Here is a 24,713-nt window from a genome sequence, read left to right as displayed (position 1 = left end):
CGAATTAGGTGAGACGTTTGGTGGCTATTGGGGCGCATTCCCCGACGACATATTCAATATTAAACCCGATAATTATACAAAATATTATACATTGAAAACTACACCGAAGACTGTTGAAACCAGGTAAAAATTAAATGTATAATAACTGTAATATTAACAACTATACATACGTAAATGAGCAGTGTTGGTCTAGTGTAGAGTTCCCCAAACTTTTTTGTGTCGTAGACCCCTTGCCATGTTTTTCCGTGTTGGGTAGACCCCCTACTTACCTGATATTGATTTCCTGTAAATTTCTAACTGTAGTGAAGTTTAGTGTTAAAAACTTAAAGTAAAAACACATGTAAAATATACATTTATTAATTGAATTTAAATTAAAACTACTCAAAATGAAATTTTGTATCTGTTATGTAAAATATACATAGCATTAAATAAAAAAAACATAAAATATACTATAAATAAAATAACATAAACAATAAGTCAATATAATGTACATGTTTTGATATTATAAGATAGTATGATGTAAGTAAATAGGTACTGTCAGTGTATGTGTTGAGATCCACTATCGTGGACCCCCATTTTCATTTCATGGACCCCCAAATTTCTTTTCGCTGACGTAGACCCCTTGCAGGTTGTCATAGACCCCTAGGGGTCGATATAGACCACTTTGGGAATCACTGGTCTAGTGTCTTCAGCGTGCGACTCTCATCCCTGAGGTCGTAGGTTCGATCCCCGGCTAAGAAAGAAAGTCCAATGGACATTCTTACTATGTGCGCATTTGACATTTGCTCGAACGCTGAACGAAAACATCTTAAGTAAACGGGCATGGCGACCCAAAAAGTCGGTATGTGTCAGGCACAGGAGGCTGATCACCCACTAGCCTATTAGTTGACAAATGATCATGAAACAGATATAGAAATCTGAGGCCTAGACCTAAAAACGTTGTAACACTGATTTATCAAATGTAAATATTTTTTTATCAAGTATATTTTTTGCTAGCTTGCGTATGTTCTAAAATAATTTATGTGTATGTGTGTAAAATTTGTGATGTCATATTTTCTTGTATTGTATGCAAACACGTTGTTTTACAATTTATAAATAAACTAGCAAAATCGGCCAAGCGTTGCAGTGGCTAAGTTTTTTGTTATATTACATAGTAGAAAACTATTCAAGGGAAACGGTAGGAGAACACCAGTCATGGGGACCACCATGCTTTTTTGGTGGTTATGCCATTAAATTGTAGCTTATGTGAAACGTTGGTACTTTCAACACAGCGCCATCTGTAAAAGAATATTGCGGGTATAAATTGAGATGTAAGCTATCCTATCTTTTAAGTTGGATCAAACTGCACACGGTGTGCAAATTTGATTCATATCGGTTCGGTAGTTTAGGAGTCCATAGCGGACAAACAACGTGACACGTAATTTATATATATTAAGATAAAAAAAGAAGAAACACTTTAAAGAATATAAGAAATTGTCGATAGTGTTGTGTATACATAAAACAATACTATGTAATTCTATATATATATAATGAAAATGGTCTTCGTTTGAGGCTCAATCACGCCTAAACCACTGATCGTATCGACATGAAACTACCACCATTCGATGCGAAATTTTTCCTAGATGGTTTATGGCTATTTATTTATTAAATTCCAACGTTCCTTCATTTTTTTATTGCTGTTTTACTTTTATGAAAATTTATCCATACGGACTTCACCGCGGAAACATTCGGGGAGGCTTCCTAGAACCTCTAAACGTCAACATCTGTTAAAAACTCGATTTTCGAAATATTTCAATTTTCTTAGCGGGAAGTTAAAAAGAAGAATAATAAAAATATGAAAAAAAATAAAATAATGAAACATAAAATTTATTTTAATTCGTCCAGCAAAGCGGGCGCGAAACGGCTAGTTCTATCATAAAGGTAATAATATTTTATATAGTCCAGTATATACACAAGAGGAGACGGAAGAAACGAAACAGACAATATATCACACACAAGAAACATCGACAGAGGGAGATTTTGTTAGAGTCGAAGTGCCGTTATTGAATGTCTCGGGTGATTTTGGGCTTGATGAAGTCCCGAATAAGAAACAAGACATGGAAGAACTACTTGATTTAATATATGACGTCGCTCCTCGGTATGTTAAATATTAATCTTTAATTTAAAAACATGCGTATACTTATGTACACGCGTTAGAAGTTATACTTCTTTGGCGTAACAAGATAACCAATTCGACTTAGGGTCCTTCAAGAAAAGAGCGTACCTTAAAAGGCCGGCAACGCACTCGCGAGCCCTCTGGCATTGAGAGTGTCCATGGGCGGCGGTATCACTTAACATCAGGTGAGCCTCCTGCCCGTTTGCCCCCCGTTCTATAAAAAAAAAAAAGATAAAAATCTTTTTAAAATTTTTTCTCTTTCGCCTAATGGTTATAGAAAAAACGACACTAACAATAGAAAAAAGGTATTTAATACATTGAAAGTTTTATAACGCATTTTCTAGTTAAATAAAGTTTATTTAAATATCACAAATATTAATTCTATATAATTAAAGAAATGGAATTTTTTTACTTTAAAATGTTGTCTATGCAACTTCAGGGTGTCGGGTTTTTGTGACGGTGTGCGCGCGCATCGTAAAAATTTACTCTCATCACCCTAACCCGCCAAAAGAAGTATAACTTCAAATAGACAAAAAATTAGTTTTTTCCTACTTTTTATTCTAGAAAAGCGAACAGCCTGCGAATGTATGTCAATTGTCAACGTTTATGACGTACGGAATTTTACTTAGGGTTAAATAATCTTACCCAAAGGTGTATTTACTTTTGAGCTTCCGTTGTTAAAATTTAATTTATAAGCAAACATTGATTAGGGGATTCCGTTGACCGGAACCCGCATACATCGCGCCATATTGTCATGCCTTTGGATTATGCTTATTATAGGTTAGGGGTTTAGATTTTATTTTGATAATTTTATTAATATCATTGTATATGTCACCGTAAAATTGTAAAAACCGTTAGATTGTAAACTGTCGAAAGATTGTGAACCTCAACGAACTGCTTACAATTTAACGTATTATTCGGTAGATTGTAATCTATCGAAGTGAAACCGTCAAATTACAATCTTAAAATTGTCAACTGTCCGAAGTTAGGAATGAAACAAGGGTATCGGTCAAATAAAATAAATGCACTTCAAAAATTAGTATTTATTACTTAGTAGGTAGGTAATCAATAATTCTGACAGTAGAGATAGATTACAATCTAACGGTATTTACAATTTTACGTTAACATATACATGTCTGAATGGTTGCCTGGAAGAGATCGCTTGAAAGCGATAAGGCCGCCAGTACTATTAGCTTTTTTCTACAATGACAATTATGACACCATAATAAATATTAATTTATTAATCTAAACTAATATAATTAAAGTATATAAACTAATCCTACAGCTAATATAAACTCAAAACCCTAAAACTCTTTCTTAACTCAAAAATGATTTCAAATTTTTGTTAGCCCATAACTTTTTTTTTTTTCATATAAGTCTTTATCTTGCAATCAGTCAGCTAGACTATGAGCAGATGTGTTGAGAGCTGTAAGGCGTTCAAAGCAAAATCTCCATCAAGACTGCTCCTCTCTTTCAACCGTGTCTATCAAGACTTAGTATTTGTCGCCTTTTAAGCCTATTTATTAGGTCCGGTACGGTAAGTTGCGTGGCAAGCTTATTAGGATGCAATTCTAGCCTTTTTCTGTATTTCCTACTCCAGGTCTTGATCTCCTCTTTGACAGTCCTGATTTTGAGGTACTCATGAATCTCCGATGTTTTTATAAACCACGGACAGTTGTTTCAAAATGTAAATTTGAACCCTCTGTATGATACTTATGTTAGAGTCACACGCCGTAACCCATAGTTGAATCCCGTATAAAACCATAACTATACATAGCTTGGTATTTTTTAGAAATCGTGGTATTTACGATACAACTGTGTACCCATTAGTCGAGTTTTCAATCGAAAAGCAAGAGAAACAAAATGGCGGACGTAGATATGATCTTGTCTATGGGAGTGAATACACACCAGACTCTAGGTATGTATATCTAAATATAAAATATATATAAAATAAAAAAAAATATTTTTTATTTAATTAGGAAAAATGACAGATACATCACCAATACAAAAAAACAAAAATATATTCAAGCTTTCAGAAGTGTAATTGAATTGATTCACAGATAATATCTCTAAAATATAAAATTCTCGTATCACAATGTTCGTTCCCTCCTCCGAAACGTCTCGACCGATTCTTATGAAATTTTTTATGCATATTCAGTGCTGAGAATCGGCTACTAGATTTCAAACCCCTAAGTGATAAGGGGTGTCCATCCCAAAAAAAAATTTTTTGATTTTATTTTTTTATGATACAGCATATATAAATACATTCAACCCCTAATTTTCACCTACGATCAACCTAGTTTTTATTATAGTAGATAGTTATTTTTATTGAACTAAAAAAATGTTTCCTAGAAATAATATACATGGCACAACAAACGTTTGCCGGGTCAGCTAGTATTTTTATATAACTCTGAGTTCAGTTACTCACAATGAGCAAAATGAAAACATTGATAGGAATTACACGTTCTATATAACCACTAAACGTATATGGTGAGTGTTCAGAGTAGTTGTTCGGACTAATACCTGCAGCTGAGTTTCATCATCGTCAAGGCAGAATACTAAATACCATCCGTATCACCACGTCTGTCCGACAACTGCCGTGCGATTCTGTTAATCCGTGAGTTCACCTCGCACAAACAAAGATCGTCACTCACGTCATTTTTGGAATCTCATGGTATTTAAGCAATTTCACATTACGTCTTGACAAGCGAAGGGAGCTTGTCGTTTATTGTTTATCAGCACTGCGATTCTGTAACTCACTTTTCGAACTCACACAGCGGTTTTCGCATCGGCGGTCGCTCTCAATCAGTCGTGAAGCAGTCATTCTAATAAACAATAAACTACAAGCTCCCACCTTTTCAGAATGCCAAATCATAAAATGACTGCTTCACGACGGATTTGAGAGCGACCGTCGATGCGAAAACCGCTGTGTGAGTTCGAAAAGTGAGTTACAGAATCGCAGGGCTGAATGCCAAATCGTAAAATGACTGCTTCACGACTGATTTGAGCGCGACCGCCGCTGCGAAAACCGCTGTGAGAGTTCGCAAGGCTGAGCGTTTCTTAAGGCAGTTTTTTGCCGCGCACCACCACTATGTGTTACGGCCCACTGAAGTATTTCCGAACCAATTCGACTTAGGGTCCTTCAAGAAAAGAGCGTACCAATTCTTAAACCCGCAACACACTTGCGAGTCTTCTGGCTGTGAGTGTCCATGGGCGGCGGTTGTAACATCAGGCCCTGCACGTTTGTCTTCTATACATAAAAGTGCGTGCGTACAAAGTACACGTCAGAAGTGAAACTTCTTTGGCAAACTAATTTTTAAGTCTTGTTCATATTTATACAAATCTAAGGGTACGTACAGACTATGTAACATATTATATAACTTGTGTTTTATAACACGTCCACATTATGTAACCTTGTTATTCAACATTATAACATAAAACAATAGTGTACACATTAGAATAACAATGCAATATAACAATGTTATATAACCATTTTAAATAACAAAAGAAAAACAAAAAACGTAGATGCTGGGTTCGTCCTAGTGTCATTCAGGATCATTCAGTGTCCACATTATCTGAAACATGTTGTATAACATGTTATGTTATATAGTCTGTACGCACCGTAAAACTTCCGGTACTTAGATGGAGGGAAAAAGAAAGATATGTTAGGAATTTAATGAATTTAATTTTCTATTAAAGTGTTGTCTTATATTAACATAACTTTTACACATTTAAAGAAAACACTTTTTTAATGGATTGAAGCTATGTATTATTATAAACTTATAATTATTTTACACAATTATAAATTTTTTTCCGACGTTTCGCGTGCTTTACAGCGTGCGTGGTCACGGTGACTGAAGACAAAAGGTGTTGAATGTCAAAAAGTAACACAGCTGTAGAAAAAGTTATATTATCTGTACTTATTTCCCCGGAGTTGATATCGACTAAAAGATGGAGGATTCAATCCGTTAAAAAAGTGTTTTCTTTAAAAAAAAGTTATAATTTAATTTATTTCTTCGATAGTTAAAACACGTGGTATTTTAATTTACAAATCGATATTTGAGATTTCAATAAATTATTTTGCATAAAATATAAAATACATACTAATATTTCATAAATTCTCTTTACGAAATTTTAATTTTAAAAATAGTATATCAATAAATATAAAATAAAAATAAAATAGTATATAGTAAGTATATCTATAAAGTAATTTGCCCTTCTCACTCTCTCTCAGTCGGTCTCAATCGCTCTCTCCGTTTTCTTCGACAAAAACGCTGCACATATTCGTGACGTTTAACCCTCATGCGCCTAAAGAAGTTTCACTTAAAAAACCCATGTTAGTAATAGGTAAATCAAATGGTTCTCATGAGAGAAGAGACCTCGATGGCTTAGCTGCCTCCTTCCCCCCATCACCTCCTCTGGCGTCGCCTTTGGGTACGACTGAGACACAATATTACATTAAAGGTTGATGTACGCGTAAAACGTATTTATTACAATCTAATTCGCTTTTTACTACCGCCATGAATGTTATTAAGCTACAATGTCGATTACACCTTCGTTTGAAGATAAGTTTTCAACAATAAAATCGTCACAGTCCTATAGGTATGTTATCTAAAGCTGGCGGCTTCATCACATTTACACTTTGAGCTTGCGTAGTGTCTGTGAATAAGCGCGAGACGTGATGTCAAACTGAAATACAATCACAAATACATCATGAAAATACTGTCCGTCTCTCTCGCGCTCGGTCAAGCTTATGAGTATAAAAGAGACAGTTATTGTTTTTCTTTTGCTACTGTTTATGTTGATCTTTACTGTTTTATATTATTATTATTTTATACATGTTGATCTTTTTTCAAACATTACCAGGGCAATCTCGTGAAATGGTGCACAATGTTTTTAATTATTTTAAGCATCTTAATAAAAACAGTTTAATGAAAAAATGTTATATTTAATTTGACATCAGATGCGACTGGGGTTTCTAAGAGGAGTATTGAAGTGAAGTAAAAGCGAAGTGTGTTGAGCTAGATGGAGCTTATGTCGAAAAATGAAAAATTATTTACACAAACTACTTTTTTACGTTCTTGGTCGGGCTTAGAACTTTTGGATCCACCCTCGTATGCACATAATATTTATATGTATTTTTATTTATTTACAACCCACCCAACCTTACTAAAACCAGAGTAGACTAAAATATATAGCTTGGCAAAAAAGTAATATTTTTAAACATACTGTATAGTGAAATTGCATTAGTGTGAGTACTGTGAACGCGCCAGCTCTCAATAACCGACCTATAGAATAGTTACGGATCTGACAAATAGTAAACTTTACAGGGCAGCCATTTCATAATAAAATAACAAATAATATAAACCTTTCTAGAATAACCTTCAGTACATTACACAAGAGGAGGGAAACAAAAAGATATAAAACGACACGAAGATTGAATTTCAGGCGGAAGAATACAGCATCAATTCGCACTAAACATCTTTTCTCACGTCAAAGGTAAAAAGTTTCAGGTTTTATATTAAAACCTTACCCCCCTCAGATAAGCAAAAAAGCTAAGCTAAGAGCAGGCGGAAAATGAACAGTTATTAACAGTAAGCCTTCCACAGCCTTCACAAGGAATTTTCTTTTGCTAGTGAACTGTGGTATCGACTCCCGGCTGGGGTCTTCCTTGAGACATACGACCTCCAACTATTCAAAGGTAGAGTGTACTACTCTCTCAAAGGTCGGCAACGCATCCACTAAAATGGGTGGCCATCACTGCCCTTTTAGGCGCCCAGTAGGCTCGTTTGCCCCCCTATTATATAAAAAAAAGGGTGCGTGTACTTATGTACGCGCGTAAGAAGTTATACTTCTTTGGCATTATTAGAAATAGTTTTTGATTACATGTAAATAATTAATTACAATTAAATAATCAAAGACTGGAAAAGGAGTCATTATATGACTATAAGGTTCAGTTTACATTTGAAAAATTAAATCAATAAATATTAATTAATATTATATTTATTATTATTTTCTAATATTGATTAGTATTGATTTAAATATTCAATTTAAATCAATTCTGATTAAAATTCAGACGCACATATAAAATTCGCACTTGTATAATGAAAACAAAATGAAAATACGTGTTTTAAATGTAGAAACTCAAAGCATGTGGATAAATATTATAAATACACAGTGCAGAGGCGGCGTGCGTGCCAACATGCGCCACTAACTTCATTCTCTTAATTTTGTGTCACGGTGCGCGCGTATCGTAAAATTTCACTCTCACCAATTTTTCATAACGCGCCTAAAGAAGTATAACTTCGCAAACCCTTCTTAACACTTCTATATTAACTCCTTTTTAGGGTTCCCTCTTCTCCCCTCCATGAAGCTAAGACACAATGCAATGCATATTAAATACTCCTTTCAGACTTTCCTCATTTTCTCATACAAAACCGTTACCAACAGTTCCTGAAGATGTATTATCAATTATATACAATAATTCATGGAATAATATTGATAGGCTAATGGCGTCTTTTAATACGACAACAGCCACGCAAACTACTAAAAATATTAACTATATGTAAGTACTATTACTATTAAATTAGTATTACTAGTTCTATTAATGTATATTCAGTAATTTAAAGTAAATCAAAATTTAATTTATAAACCAATTTTCTGATATCACATATAATACCCAACAAAACCCCTGCTTAGCATTCATACATTAATATTGGCATAGTTTTTTTACTAATACTTTTATTTAATAGACAATTATTATTAGACTTGCAACGAATATGTAGTATATTTGGCAGTATACCGAATATTCGGCGAGGTCTCTGACCGAATAGCCGAATATTAGGCAAAAGTATTCGGCTGGATTTTAGCGCCAAAAACTTGTACTTGTAAAAATGCAGAAAAGTTAGTCTTTCTGCACCATAACTTTCCCCATCTAAATTTGATTATGAAAATAATTCAAATGCATAGAAAAATTCTTAACTTGTTTAATACAGAAAATGATTTAATTATGTACCTGTTTTATTTACCAATAACTACTTAAATGATTATAACAGAAATGAGAATATGAATACGTAATCAATTGATTTTAATTTTTAATTTTAGCAATTATTTCTCTATGACAAAATATATTATTTAAGTATTCGGTATTCGGCCGAATAATATGTAGATATTCGGTAGTTGGCCGAATATAATAAAAGCAGCCGAATAGGCCGGATACCGAATAGTAACCGAATATTCGTTGCAAGTCTAACAATTATTAATCGAAGACAAAAGCATTAAATGTTATCATTTGATACTTAAATAACGTAATTGTATAAAATGGGGCCACCGAGGTTTTATTTCTCTATTTCATAGAACAAATGATAAATACATCATTAACCAAAAAACCCATCAAAAACCTTGCTTAGCATTAATACATAGACAATATCTGTGCTTCTTTGATTTTTATTGCAACGAAATAAATATCTGCACGAAGATTCTTAATATTTGCAAATTTTCCTGTCATTTAATAGACAACTATTTATCGTAGACAAAAGTCATAAATTATATCATTTGGTACTTAAGTACCAAATGATATAATTTAATTTATATTACGTAATTTTATAATATAACAATAAAGATATTTTATTTTTTATTTTATAGAATGAAAATATAAGCTAATAACATCATTGCCGGAATTAAAATTACGTAATTTAATCAAGAATATTATTCACCACTTTAGTCTACGATTAATAAATCTACGACTCATTGGACTAGTGGTTAGTACCCCTGACTGCAAATCCATGGGTCCCGGGTTCGATCCCCGGCTGAGACGAACATCGATGTGATGAGCATTTGGTGTTGTGCTTAGGTCTTGGGTGTTTAAATATGTATTTATATGTCTATCTATAATATGTATATTGTATATATATTCGATGCCTAGTACCCATAACACAAGCTTCACCAGCTTAACATGGGACTAGATCAATTGGTGTGAATCGTCTTAAAAAAAAATGTCTATTAAATGAAAACCAAGCAAATATTAAGAATCTTGTCATCTCTTCTCTCGAATGCTAAGCAAGATGTTTGATAAATATTAATATAATGATGATAAGCCATAACCAATTGTATTTCTGAATTGTTTACATTTTTAAGTTCTACAAATTCACATACTGATAAAATGGACACACAGCTTGCAAAGAAAAGCCAAACAATGGAATCAAGAACAGAAAGCTCAGGTAATAGGTTTAATTTAAAAAAAATATAGTGATAAGTGTCTTGCGACAAAACTCGTCGTAATTTGAGAACTGGCAGTAAATATAACCAGTGTTTTTTATCATAGAGTGCTGGTCTCTTTTCCACTTCATCAATAATCAGACTCAAACTCACTTTATTCATATAGGTAAACAAGTACACTTGTAAACGTCAGAAAAGAAGTTAAATTAATTGTAAATTTAAATTTATTACCATGTCGCAAGTCAAGGGCGTAGAGCGGGCAAGAAGAACTTCCAAGAAACTTTCCGCCACTCTTTTTAATCGCTAAGTTTTGAGTCATACAAATTGTTTGAACTGGATCTATTCCAAGGATTAGGATCATTTATTCGTCAAATTTAAAAAAGCTTTATTGATTAATTTACGTTTAATAGGTCTTTGAATTTATTGAGTGACAATTCTCTAATATCGCTTGGGAGTTTTAATAAATAAAAAATAACAAAAATGTGCGTGTACTAGTGTACACACGTTAGAAGTGAAACTTCTTTATGACCTTATTTTTCGAAAAATTATCTATAATATGCAACTTTACAGAAATTGGTTAAATAAAGTTAAATTAGATAAAGTTTAACAAAAGGCTTTTAATATCACAGACTTGAATACAAATAATCTTTATTTCTTCTCTCACATATACATACAAGGTTATTATGATTAAACATTTACATTCATGATTCGAAGTGTACAGACCTACAACCAATATTCAACCCAGTTTGACATCGATCTTTTCTGTTCTTCCATTGACTCTGTGAGACGCACACTCACATCCAGCTATTTCCATTAGAATAGTCATACTTAATTTTTTTTTTAATTTTTAATTTACAAAAGTTCTTTTATTGTTTCATAGTATTATAAATTCATAAATGTTAATTTTATTCCTCCTATCTCCTTAAGGTATTTATGGATTATCTATAGGTGGAGATTTGTAATTAGTACTGACTTTATTTTATTGTAATCATAATTTACCTTCTGTTAAAATACTGTAAATCTTCCTAAAATGCAATAAATAAACTAAGATGATAACATTAGGAAGTGTATGTGAGAGACTGATCTCTGTAACAGGAGACCTGGGTGACAGATAGCCAGCCTCTCCACCACCGGACCGGAACATGTACAATGATGTCATTATCAATATCGTCTTCTCTTATTGTATCACAAAGAACGGTTCGGTGGCCGTCGATACACAATTCATATTAAAATAATAAGTCCTGAGTACATACCTCATCAATGTCTCATTACAGGAAGATAGGCACACAATATTATCAGCCGTAAGGATTTGGGATTAGTTTTAGTATGGGCACAAAAAGAGGTTAGACTGATGATAATTGATACCTTGCCTCACAATAGTTCTTAAACACGCACTAAACACTCACTATACAATTTTAAATAGTAGACTTATCTATAATCAACTATAATTAACAAAAAGTATATATGTATTATCCAAATAAAAAATGCTAGATGCACGAGAACACGTAACCCGAAAGAAGCTCAACAATGACTATCAAAAAAAATGTGTCGATGTATTTGGCATCACCCTCATCAATTTTATAAAATTAATATAATGTATTTTGAGCACTTATATTTACTTTTTGTCGATGACACTATTTTGCGTGCACCAAAGTTGGAAGACGGAAGGCAAATGCTAACGATGCTGAGAGTGATTTTGTCACTCATGCGCACTGTTATTAAAACCTGCCCTTCCGACAAGGAGCCAGCACGGCTGCCTTGTGGTGGAGGGTTTTGTGGGACTTGGTATACCCACTAAAACCCCACGGCGCCACCAGCAATCGCCCGAGGCAGACCGTAGCCTTGTCCGCATTAGTTGCAAGACCTAGGTCATGATCGAAAGATCCCATCAAAAACTTGTATCCTCCCTGTAGCTCGGAAGAACAACAAGAACAGAACGGAACAGAAAGACAAGATTGGTGGAATGTAATAATAGTTTTTTTTTCAGATTTTGATGATGAAGTCAGGGTTTTCTTTACAAAACCAGTTAGGTAAGTAAATGTCCTCTAGTTATGAATATACGTTGAGATTGTTACCACCATAATATTTTTGTACTATCTTGCAAATATATAAAAAATAATCTATATTATCATGTCAATATATATACAATAATATAGGTAAAACTTCACATATTACATAAAACTAATATTAAATATAAACTAATAATAATAAAATAATATACATTGAAATAAATTACTAAACTTAACATAAACTAAAATATATCATTAAAAGGAGTCCCTTTAGGCAATGTTCCGAAGATACTGGCAGCGTTCCCCCTTTGAATTGCTAGACTAATTCTTTGTCCAAGGTAGCTGCCAGATCTTCGGTCTCCTGTGATGTCGACTAACCTTTTTGAAATTTCTTTAAAAAAATTAAATTAAATTAATTTTAATTTTTAATTTAATTTAAAATTTTTTTATATTTATTTATTAATATACATATAAATATTATTAATTTTTTATCTTTAGTGACCCTGAAACCGGTTCTTTGGTAAATCGAAAAACATTTGAAAACGTCGTACAAGCTGCGCCAATTATCGCTGTGCTATTGAATAATACAATTAATGAAACTCAATCCAGGTTAGTTACTAATTTTATTATCATTTTATAAGCTCCAAGGAACGTTACGAATGAAGTTGTCAAATGGTTGAGATTAGCAGCAAATGTCTCATAGAAAGGGGTTTTTATTTATTTCGTATTCCTACAGCTAAGAAAAATTATATATAATAACAAACAATTACACTGAAAATATAGCCAGAGATGGAATACATAATCTATATATAAAGGGTTTTTCAACAAGAACTTTGTTTTCTAAAACAAAATAAAACAAAGAATTTAGAGGAAAATGAATAAAATTTTTATTGTATTACAAAGAGAAAAGTTTGGCAATTATGAATGAAAAATGATATCTGGCAAATGTCCACCACGACCACGCTGACAGATGTTGATTCTTTCATCAAAATTTTTAATCACTTTTTGGCAAAATGGAGGGTCTATTTCGTTAATGACATCACGGATTTTGAGTTTTAAGGCTGCAATCGATTCGATTGGCTCCGTATAGACTCTGTCTTTAACATAGCCCCACAAAAAATAATCCAGTGGTGTTAAATCACACGATCTGGCTGGCCACTTAACAGCTGAATTTCGCGAAATTATGCGCTCGGGAAATTTGGTTTGCAATAAATTGATCGTTTCATTGGCTGTGTGACATGTGGCACCGTCCTGTTGAAACCACATTTCAGTGATATCCATGTCATCAATAATAGGCCAAAATTTAGTGGTTAACATCTCGCGATACCGTGATCCATTGACTGTTACCGCATTTCCAGCCTCATCTTCGAAAAAAAAACGGCCCAATCACGCCTCCAGACCACATAGTGCACCACACAGTAACACGTTGAGTATGCAAAGCCTTCTCAATAATTGCTTTAGGATTTTCAGAAGCCCAAATGCGACAATTTTGCTTGTTGACGTACCCTGACAAATGAAAATGGGCTTCGTCTGAAAAAATGATTTTTTCAGAAAAACCAGCAGGTTGTTCCTGAATGAACTGAGCGAATCTGCGGCGATTTGAATGGTCGATCAGCTTTAATTCCTGCACCAGTTGAATCTTGTAAGGCTTCAAAGCCAAATCCTTTCGCAAAATTCGCCATGTTGTGCTTTTGGATAACCCCAATTGTTGAGAACGTCGTGAAATTGACAAATTCTGATCTTCTTCAACACTGTGGCTCACGGCGGCGATGTTTTCTGTTGAACGACCCGGTCGAACACGTGTTGGTGTTGGCACATTTTGTACCGAGCCTGTCGACTCAAATTTCGCGACCAAATTCTTAACAGCGGTCTCAGAAGGACGATTATGCTGGCCGAAAATATCACGAATTTTACGAAATGTAACTTTAACAGAACCACCATTTTTATAGTTGATTTGAATTATTTTAATGCGATTTTCGAGCGAAATTGAATTCATTGTAATAATTGCCAAAGCACCTGCTACGAATACCGCCAAAAACTAAATGTCAAAACTATCACGTTCTCGGTGTTGCCACAATTGAAAAACAAACTTCTTGTTGAAATACCCTTTATAAAAAGAAAATGGTGTTCGTTTGAGGCTCCTTCACGCCTAAACCACTGATTGTATCGTATACATGAAACTACTGCCATTCGATGCGAAATCCTAGATGGTTTATGGCTATTTATTTAATAAATTCCAACGTTCCTTCATTTTTTTATTGCTGTTTTACTTTTATGAAAATTTTTCCCGCTAATAAAAACAAAAGAGGCTTCCTAGAACCGCAAAACGTCAACATCTGTTAAAAACTCGATTTTCAAAATATTTCAATTTTCTTAGCGGGAAGTTAAAAAGAAGAATAATAAAAATATGAAAAAAAATAAAATAATGAAACATAAAATTTATTTTAATTCGTCCAGCAAAGCGGGCGCGAAACGGCTAGTATCTATATATATAAAAAGAAAATGGTCTTCGTTTGAGGCTCCTTCACGCCTAAACCACTGATTGTATCGACATGAAACTACTGCCATTCGATGCGAAATTTTTCCTAGATGGTTATGGCTATTTATTTTTTTAAATTCCAACGTTCCTTCATTTTTTTATTGCTGTTTTACTTTTATGAAAATTTATCCCGCTAATAAAAACAAAAGAGGCTTCCTAGAACCTCAAAACGTCAACATCTGTTAAAAACTCGATTTTCGAAAATTTTCAATTTTCTTAGCGGGAAGTTGAAAAGAAGAATAATAAAAATATGAAAAAATAATAATAATGAAACATAAAATTTCACGGGAAACGGCTAGTATAATAATATAATATTTTTTATGTATATTCAATCTTGCTTTAAATTTGTATTCGGTTAGTAAAAGATTTAGAGCAGTGTTGGCTGGATAAAGCGTGCAATCATCCCTGAGGTCGTATACTACTACCTCTAGGATACTTCCTACCTCTCCTACCCGGGGTACAAATTGGAACATTCATTTGTGCCGCGGGCGGGAGTTTGCGTGTACGTCAGAGAGGATATCTGTTCTCGTCGCCTCGAGACGCTTGAAGGAAGGGACCTATCTAACCTCTGGCTGCGCGTAGACTGCGGTGACCATCCGCGATTCTACGCATGCCTGTATAGGTCCCATAGCGGAAATACCGAAACTGACCGACTCATTGAGCACATCCAAATGGCTACAGATTCCCTGCTCGAAAGGGTTCCTACCGCTGAAATCGTGATACTTGGCGATTTTAACGCCCACCATGCCGATTGGCTCGGCTCAGAAACCACCGATCATGCGGGAAGATCCTTTCACGACTTTGCTTTGGCTTACGACTTGACGCAAATGGTCCCTGCGATTACGCGAATACCAGATGTGGATGGTCATAAACCCTCTTTGTTGGACCTTCTGCTGACTTCACATCCGGAGAACTACCAAGTCTCTGTTGAACCGCCATTGGGTTCATCAGATCATTGTGTGGTCCGGAGCATTGTGCCGTTCACGCGCCCTCTTCGGCCTAGCTTCACGGGCTGTCGCCGCGTGTGGCACTATAAGTCAGCAGATTGGGATGGGATGCGGTCTTTTTTTGCGTCCTACCCTTGGGGGCCCATTTGCTTTTCATCGAGTACTCCAGATGCCGTCGCTGACTCTGTCGCCGAGGTGGTCCTGCAGGGTATGGAACTTTTTATTCCATTCTCTGCGGTGCCGGTCGGTGGCAAGTCCCAGCCTTGGTTTAGGCGTTCTTGCAAAGCGGCTTTGCGCCGTAAGCGTGAATGCTTTAAAGCCTGGGCAGAAGCGGTGACATTCTGTGATGTGAGTATCGGCGAACGTAAAAAAGCATACAATTCAGCCTCCAGGTCCTTCAAGCGAGAAATCGCTAAAGCAAAGTCAGAGCACATTGCCAGATTTGGTGAGAAATTGGCCCACCTCCCTTCGGGAACTCGAGCCTTCTGGTCTCTTGCCAAAGCTGTCCAAGGGAATTTCTGTCAGCCCTCAATTCCACCACTGCATAGGGAGGATGACTCACTTGCCCATACCGCGAAAGAGAAGGCCGATCTTCTAGGCTGTCTCTTTGCGTCGAACTCCACTTTGGATGATCAAGGGAAGGAACCACCGACATTATTGCGGTGTGATACTACGATGCCCGAAGTTATATTCCGGCAACGTGCTATCCGTAAAGCTTTGTCTTCCTTGGACATCCATAAGTCGAGCGGGCCTGATGGCATCCCTCCAATTGTGCTGCGTACTTGTGCTCCTGAGTTGGCTCCGGTCCTAACGCGCCTTTTCCGGTACCTTTACACGCTCGGCACTGTTCCGAAGTGCTGGAAGATCGCTTCGATACATCCAATCCCTAAAAAAGGCGATCGCTCTGATCCGTCCAACTATCGCCCAATAGCTATAACCTCCTTGTTCTCCAAAATAATGGAAACCATTATTAACAGCCAGCTCTTGAGGTATCTAGAGGGCCACCAGCTGATTAGCGATTCTCAGTACGGCTTTCGTCGTGGTCGCTCGGCTGGTGACCTCCTTGTATACCTTACACATAGGTGGGCAGAGGCAATTGAGTCCAAGGGGGAGGCGCTGGCGGTAAGTTTGGACATAGCGAAAGCCTTCGATCGGGTGTGGCACAGAGCACTGCTCTCGAAGCTTCCAGCCTATGGGCTCCCTGAGAAATTATGCAACTGGATTTCCAGCTTTCTCGCTGATCGGAGCATCAAAGTCGTCATCGACGGAGCATGCTCCGACCTGAAACCTGTGAATGCTGGTGTCCCACAAGGCTGTGTCCTATCCCCGACCCTGTTTATTCTGCATATCAATGATATGTTGCAGCTTAGTAACATCCATTGCTATGCGGACGACAGCACTGGGGATACTTTTTACACTGGCCGGGCAGGTATTTCTCGGGCTGTTGTCGATGAGTACCGGAACAAACTTGTGTCTGAAGTCGAAACTCTTCTACGTGGAGTCTCGGACTGGGGTAGACTAAATCTAGTCCAATTTAACCCCAAGAAGACACAAGTATGCGCGTTTTCCGCTAAAAAAACTCCCTTTGTCGCTACTCCCCTCTTTGAAGACACTCTCCTTAAAGCCTCAGCTAGCATCGGAATACTGGGCGTTGACATATCGAATAACGTTCAGTTTCGCGGTCATCTGGAAGGAAAGGCTAAATTAGCCTCCAAAAAGCTTGGTGTGCTCAGCAAGGCGAGACGGTACTTCACTCCGGGCCACCGCTTGCAACTATATAAAGCGCAAATTCGGCCCCATATGGAGTACTGCTCTCACCTCTGGGCGGGAGCTCCCCAGTACCAGCTCCTTCCACTTGACCGTATTCAACGAAGAGCGGTTCGAATCGTCGACGACCAGTCACTTTCCGTGCGGCTTGATCCCTTGGCGTTGCGTAGAGATGTGGGATCTCTCTGCATCTTCTACCGCATTTACCATGGAGAGTGTTCAGAGGAGTTGTTCGGTCTAATACCTGCAGCTGAGTTTCATCATCGGACGTCAAGGCAAAATACAAAATACCATCCGTATCACCTCGACGTCCGCCGTTCCACAACTGAGCGTTTTTCAAGGCAGTTTTTGCCGCGCACCACCACTATGTGGAACCAGCTGCCCACAGAAGTATTTCCGAACCAATTCGACTTAGGGTCCTTCAAGAAAAGAGCGTACCAATTCCTGAAAGGCCGGCAACGCACTTGCGAGCCTTCTGGCATTGTGAGTGTCCATGGGCGGCGGTATCACTTAACATCAGGTGAGCCTCCTGCCCGTTTGCCTCCTATTACATAAAAAAAAAAAAAGATTCGATCCCAGGCGCAACAATTCTATGTGTATTTAACACTCGGTCATACGGTTCATTTCATTACAATACTCAGTACCTTATAAGGATATACGAATACCAAATATGGTACAACATCACGAGGAAACCATCATGTGTGTTTGTTTTTTTTATCTATTGGAGGCAAATGGGCAGGAGGCTCACCTATTGTTAAGTGATACCGCCATCCATGGACACTCACAGCCAGAGGGCTCGCAAATGCGTTGCCGGCCTTTGCTCACTCCGCACTTTTCTTGAAGGACCCTAAGTCTTTTGTTACTTGCTAATTATCACGAAACAGATACTTTGTCAAGACCATGCCACTGGCATCTTAAACATTTGATCTTGTCAATACCATATTTCTTTCATTTTCTTAGAATTAAACGTTATATCAAATCATTGGATATTGAGAATGCAAGACCGAGAAGCACGACACACAAATTAAGAAAAGAAACAACGGAAATGATCTACAAATATTCCGACATGCAGGATCTGGCACAGTTGGTGGAACTTCAGGATGATGAAGTAATTGCCATTTTATTTAATACTAGCTGGCCTGGCGAACATCGTACCGCCTAACGGTCGATTCTTTATTTTTTTTAAATACTTATTCTGCCATTCGGGACACCGGTCTAGCTGAAATAAAAAAAGAAAGTTGATAAGACAACAAATACATTATGTCAAAAAATAAAAATTTACCATCCCGAAACCCCTCCACTAACACTTGAACTTTATGATATGGTATTAAAGTTCAAATTGACTTTTAAGTATTATTACGAATATTATGTATGGGAATATAGAAAAGTGTTGTTTTTAGACTTTTTCACTCAATTTTTTTAATTTTTCTCTCCGTAAGAACCATCCTCGTACTTCAAAGAATATGATAAAAAAAGAATTGGCCAAATCGGTCAAGCCGTTTTCATGTTATGTCGTGACAACGGAAAACGGGTTTCATTTTTGTATGTATAGATTATCATTTGCTTAGTGTTTAAATTTTCGTAGTTGGGGCTTTGGGGTAGAAGTTGAGAGCGCTCTCTCGTATTCATGCCCGTGCAAATAGCGAAATTCTGACTTCAACGGGAACTAAGACCGAATTTACTCCAGTATATCAAAAAATGGAAAAGAGAGCTGCCGTGCGATTCTGTAACTCACTTTTCGAACTCACACAGCGGTTTTCGCATCGGCGGTCGCTCTGAAATCAGTCGTGAAGCAGTCGTTTTATGATTTGGCATTCTGAATAGATGGGAGCTTGTAGTTTATTGTTTATTAATGTTAAGGGTAGTTTTTTTATTATAAATGATATACATGGCAAAACGACGTTTGTCAGGTGACAGCTAGTTTATATATAAAAAAATATTGGTTGTTTGTAAAGTAGGTTTACGATCGAGATGTTTACGTGATAACGTCTTATTGGTGATATAAGTTTTTGGGAAGTAAGGAATTAATGAAGATAACAATTTTTTCAAATTTTAAATTACATCTATCGTTTTATTCACACTTTTGATGATAAATTTCGGGTGTAAAATTACAAGTTTACTTATTCGACTATGATATACATTTTTCTTCATACATTCACGGAATGACTGGCAGCGCTCGAGATGAGACGGGAGATCGGTCCGTCTCTCTCTCGTTATACCTGCGATCGCGCTCGTGAGGTTTTGGTGTGACACAAGTTTCTGAACATGTCACCCGACTAAAACGATTTTAAAGACGTTATCACGTCAAAATCAAATTAAATATTAAACAAACGACAACTTAATATTAAGAAAAAACTAATTTGTAACTACTAAAGACGCGGTCGTTAAAATAATCTACCACATAAAAGAACAAACTATGACACAAGAAGTTTATGCATAAGTTGTTTACAGCTCCAAGGCCGTGTGTCCCTTCGATATTTACGAAAATATGTCGGCGCAGCGCTATTTAATATTTGTGATTATCACGAGCCGAAAACACGGCAAGTTTACTTGTTTAACGCTTCAAGGATCGTCATTGCTATTAGCAATTTTACGGTAAGTGGCAACACTTAAAGATTTACGAGAACTAGACATTTAATTTAGCTATTGGCAACACTTATTGGTTGTGGACTGCTGTGAAGTGTTTCACAGTATTATCAATTGTTTATTTATACATAAATCGGACCAGTGTTGGCTTCAGCGTGTGACTCTCATCCCTGAGGTCCTAGGTTCGATCCCCGGCTGTGCTAATGGACTTTCTGTCTATGTGCGCATATAAGATTCGCTCGAACGGTGAAGGAAAACATCGTGAGGAAAATGGCAATAGACCCACGGTGACGGCGTGTATCAGGCACAGGAGATCGCCTATTTTGCCTATTAGATTGATAAATGAAACAGTTACAGTTCTGAGGCCCAGACCTAAAAAGGTTGTAGCGCCTCTGGTGACCCGTGTTGGATTAGTCGCTAAGCCAGACTCTAACTTTAGGTCGTCCGTTCGAAATACATAAATAGAATTAAAAGAGATCGTAACTTAGAGTGAAATACAGAGTCAAGACTTATCATCATCAGTCCTGCCCTGCGATTCTGTAACTCACTTTTCGAACTCACACAGCGGTTTTCGCATCGGCGGTCGCTCTCAAATCAGTCGTGAAGCAGTCATTTTATGATTTGGCATTCTAATAAACAATAAACTACAAGCTCCCACCTTTACTGAAGTTTCTTAATATATCCGGTAACTGCTTGGTACCTTTATATCGATTTGTTGCTCGTTGCACCTGGAGGCTCCGAATACAGGACATTCTATAATGAGATGTATCAGTGTCTGAGACAACAGTGTTACAGCTGGAAAGGATGACCCTGGTGGTGACACCAGCTCGTTCACTGCTAAACAGTGTAGGCCGTTGCCCACCAGCCCATCTGGAGTGTCAAGTGGCTGGTACAAGGGTGTGTATAGACTCAACCAACGCGTGCGATGGAGTACCTAATTGTGGGGCTTACGGTGAGTTTTTTTTTTGCTACATCAGGAATTTAATCCAAAATCATTATATATTTTCTTGGAATTCGAACCTGGACTCCTCAAGTATAAGTCAGAAATGGATTACCACTTCCACTTCCTGACATAGTGTATGAACGCGAATTAATCAAAAAACTACTGGACGGATTTTTGTATGGTTTTCATGAGTGTTATTTCTGGGGAAGGTATATTATTGTTTTCTGTACGATGAGCGATGCTACGGATGCCGTCAATATGCATGATAACAAATTACCTCTTCACCGATTATGCATCAAGAATGGTGTACTGGGCAGGGGCGGATCTACTTTAGGGCTTTTTGGACTGCAGCCCAGGGCCCCAAGTCCCCACTGAAAGCAATAGGCGATATTTTGAATGAAAAAAAAAATCCAAAATGAAAATGGCTAGACTAATACAAGTAATTTATTAATTGCCATTCAGACATTATTTATACGCTACTTTATCGATTCGAGTAATCTGTGAAAGTTTTGTGCCACGTGGACTTTTAAAATCAATAATTTTAACGGATTTCTTGAAAAACAACGCTCAATCAAGAAATTTTATTCAAAGCTTTTTACAGCCATATTCAAACAGGTTAGCTCTTGCGAAGTGAAACTTCTTTATCGGGGTTAGAAAAAAATTTAGTGTAACATTTTTTCGTTACGCGTCACATTTTTCCGTTACGCGCCATTTTTTGAAGTGAAACTTCTTTATCGACGTATGGGAGAAATTTTGTAACAGGTTACGCGCCATGTTGCTTTTTGAAGTCAAACTTCTTTATCGGCGTTGGAAAAGAATTTACACACATTTGTCACATTTTTCGGTTACGCGCCATCTTTTTCTTGTCCCTACCACGGTTGATCCGAAGAGATTCGAAGCCATTAGTAACAAAAATATATAATAACGATAACAATGATAGTAATACTAATAATTCTATTACAATTAATGAAATTCTGTAATAATCTTAGTACTACATAGTAGTACAGTAATAAGTTAAAATGAAATAATTGTATTTGTATTCAGGTCTATGATAATAAAAGCCTTTTGTTAAACTTTATCTAATTTAACTTTATTTAACCAATTTCTGTAAAGTTGCATATAGTAGATCATTTTTCGAAAAATAAGGTCATAAGGAAGTTCCACTTCTTACGTGTGTACACCTAGTACACGCAACTCATTTTTTTTTATACGGTCATGTAGTCAAAAAAATATCGCATTTTTTTCTAGATATATATGATGAGGACCGTCTCCGATGTGGCTGGTCCCACGGGCTTCAGCATAACGTCTGCCTGGCCGCCTGCACATTCGTGGCTGTCATTTTGACACTTCTATATACGGTCCACTACTGGCTGAAGCGATGCGTGCCCAGGGTGTCACAGGCATTCTTCATCTACGCCGACGCATCTGAAAACATGTAATTTTACTTGATTTTCGTCGTACTCCGAAATGACTTGACCGATTTTTATGACCTGGTTGGTTAAGTTGGTTGAGAGCAGTGTTGGCTGTGCACCCATGGACTTTCTGTCTATGGGCGATGTAACACACATAACAGAACAGTGAAGGAAAACATCGTGAGGAAAACGGCATGTCTTACAAAAAGGCTGATCATCGACTCGCCTATTAGAAAAAAAAACATAAAAGTTGTGATTGGTATAGTTGGTTGGAGTACTTAATGTTTTTAATTAGCTTTGGCTGTACGCCATGGCTTGATGTATGTGGAATCGTGGAGTACCTAGACATTTCCCGGATTTGAACTAAAGATCTGATCTATACCAATGTTAACAAATTGGTTCATTAGACGGTCCTGGTTGTAGATAAAAATATTATTTTTTTTACTCCTTCAGCTAAATTAAATTATATATAACAAAAAGCAATTATACTACATATATAGCCAAAGATGTTTTTTTTATGTATTACGAGGCAAACAGGCAGGAACTCACCTTATGTTAAGTGATCCCGCCGCCCGTAGACACTCACATTGCCAGAAGGCATTTAATAATTAGTACGGTTCGTAAATACTTCAATATTTTCATTTCATTTAGCTTAGATAATGATTATTTTTGTAGGCCAACCTCCTTACTGCGATCAATCTATTTCCGCTTTGTGAAATTGTATTTACGTGTGTGACAAACGAATAGGTGATCAGCCTGGGGATTGTTTCAAAAAGTCAAAAGTTAAAATCATTTATTGATATAGGTAACCCAATGTACACTTATGAACGTCAACAAAGAAATATACTTTAAATGCTTCTAATTTTACATTTACTGCCAGTTTTCAAATCAAGGGCGTAGAACGGGAGAGGAGAATATATAATAAAAGATAATAGGCAATAAACTCTCCGCCACTCTTTTTGATCGCTTTTTTCGTGATCATTTGATTGTCTAATAGGTGATCAGTCTTCTGAAATACGCCGTTGACTTCTTGGTCTAAGCCATGCCGGTTTCCTCACCGGACGAGAGGGTTAATACATAGACTGAAAGTCCATTGGTGCATAGCAGGTGCCCCCTTAGGGACGAGGGTCGCACGCAGTGCACTAAGCCAACACAGCTCATTACACTATTTTTAAACATATGATTACAGCCTTTATTTGGACACAGTCATGAGATCTCCGAATGACACAACGGATGATTACTCCAAACTGTTCTATCAAGCCAATATTTTTGATGATGATGATGACATGAAAGAAAATGATACATCTCTATGCAGAAGAATTGCAGCATTCTTCTGCGGATGTTTTCGCAAGAAAAAAGCGGACAATTTATCGGATGAAGCATTTGCAGAGATTGAACAGTTATCACATGTCCCGAGAAAATTGTATTCGTTCACTGAATTGGAGCTGCGTAATATCGCACCGGTGATAAAAGACGCTGGCGTGCAGACTGGAAACAGTTTGGAAATTTCGAAAAAAGAAATGACAGTGAAACAAAAGACGAGCGCAAGTTTAGAAATGTCAAATGAGGAAACGTCAGAGAAACAAAAGAAGACCACGGAAATGCGCAATGATCCAATAAAAAAGACGCACGAACCAAGAAGGAACAGCGAACTTAACCTCCTTCAGCTCATAAGAAATCTAAAAATTTCAGATTCCGATTCAAGTAATAAAACAGAAACGGAAATAAATAATACAATTTACGAAAAACCTGTTAAACCCCATAAAATATCTACCGAAACCAAAGATAAACATTTGAGATTTGATGAAGACATTGTCACAATACCAAGGAACGATAGTCAAGAAAGCTCTGAACATACAATAGAAGATGAAAAACCGAGCACGAGTAAAGAATTTAAGGGTTTTTGGCGATCGGGAAAGAAGAAACAAAAGAAATCCCATCTTGCATTACGATGATTTTAGTTTTATTTGGACTACAAAGCAACACGACGTCCAACTCGACTTTGCTCTATCCATACAATTTCCTATATCAATTCTTTAACGCCAGAAATTGTCCCATCAGCGGCGCTTTGTAGTGATCATACTGTATTAGATTTAACAAAGAACTTCCTATATTTATAATTGTAATTGAATTTAATA

General features: G+C 36.6%; 1 protein-coding gene and 1 long non-coding RNA gene across 2 annotated transcripts; both read left to right on the top strand.

Annotated features, from left to right (window-relative positions):
- Positions 1-4,068, top strand: LOC125061925. Its single transcript, XR_007119108.1, has 3 exons — positions 1-123; positions 1,940-2,137; positions 3,948-4,068. It is a non-coding gene; the product is annotated as an uncharacterized LOC125061925 (long non-coding RNA).
- A 4,521-nt stretch (positions 4,069-8,589) lies between these two features.
- LOC125061924 lies at positions 8,590-24,713 on the top strand. Its single transcript, XM_047667563.1, has 9 exons — positions 8,590-8,720; positions 10,292-10,374; positions 12,360-12,402; positions 12,880-12,990; positions 18,595-18,742; positions 20,086-20,229; positions 21,016-21,172; positions 22,412-22,598; positions 23,765-24,713. The coding sequence occupies exons 1-9, from the start codon at positions 8,665-8,667 to the stop codon at positions 24,528-24,530; spliced, it is 1,695 nt and encodes a 564-aa protein (XP_047523519.1). The 5' UTR covers positions 8,590-8,664; the 3' UTR covers positions 24,531-24,713.

Source organism: Pieris napi, chromosome 24 (genome assembly GCF_905475465.1).
Source record: "Pieris napi chromosome 24, ilPieNapi1.2, whole genome shotgun sequence".
Taxonomy (NCBI): Eukaryota; Metazoa; Arthropoda; class Insecta; order Lepidoptera; family Pieridae; genus Pieris; species Pieris napi.
The sequence above is the reverse complement of the archived record's forward strand: the minus strand, read 5'-3'. Positions and strand labels throughout refer to the sequence as shown.

Excerpts from the sequence above, each read along its gene's own strand:
- LOC125061924 (XM_047667563.1), top strand. The coding sequence starts at position 8,665 with ATGGCGTCTTTTAATACGACAACAGCCACGCAAACTACTAAAAATATT. Across the intron at positions 12,991-18,594 it reads ATTAATGAAACTCAATCCAG|AATTAAACGTTATATCAAAT; the intron begins GTTAGTTACTAA and ends TCATTTTCTTAG. Across the intron at positions 20,230-21,015 it reads TTGCTATTAGCAATTTTACG|CTGGAAAGGATGACCCTGGT; the intron begins GTAAGTGGCAAC and ends ACAGTGTTACAG.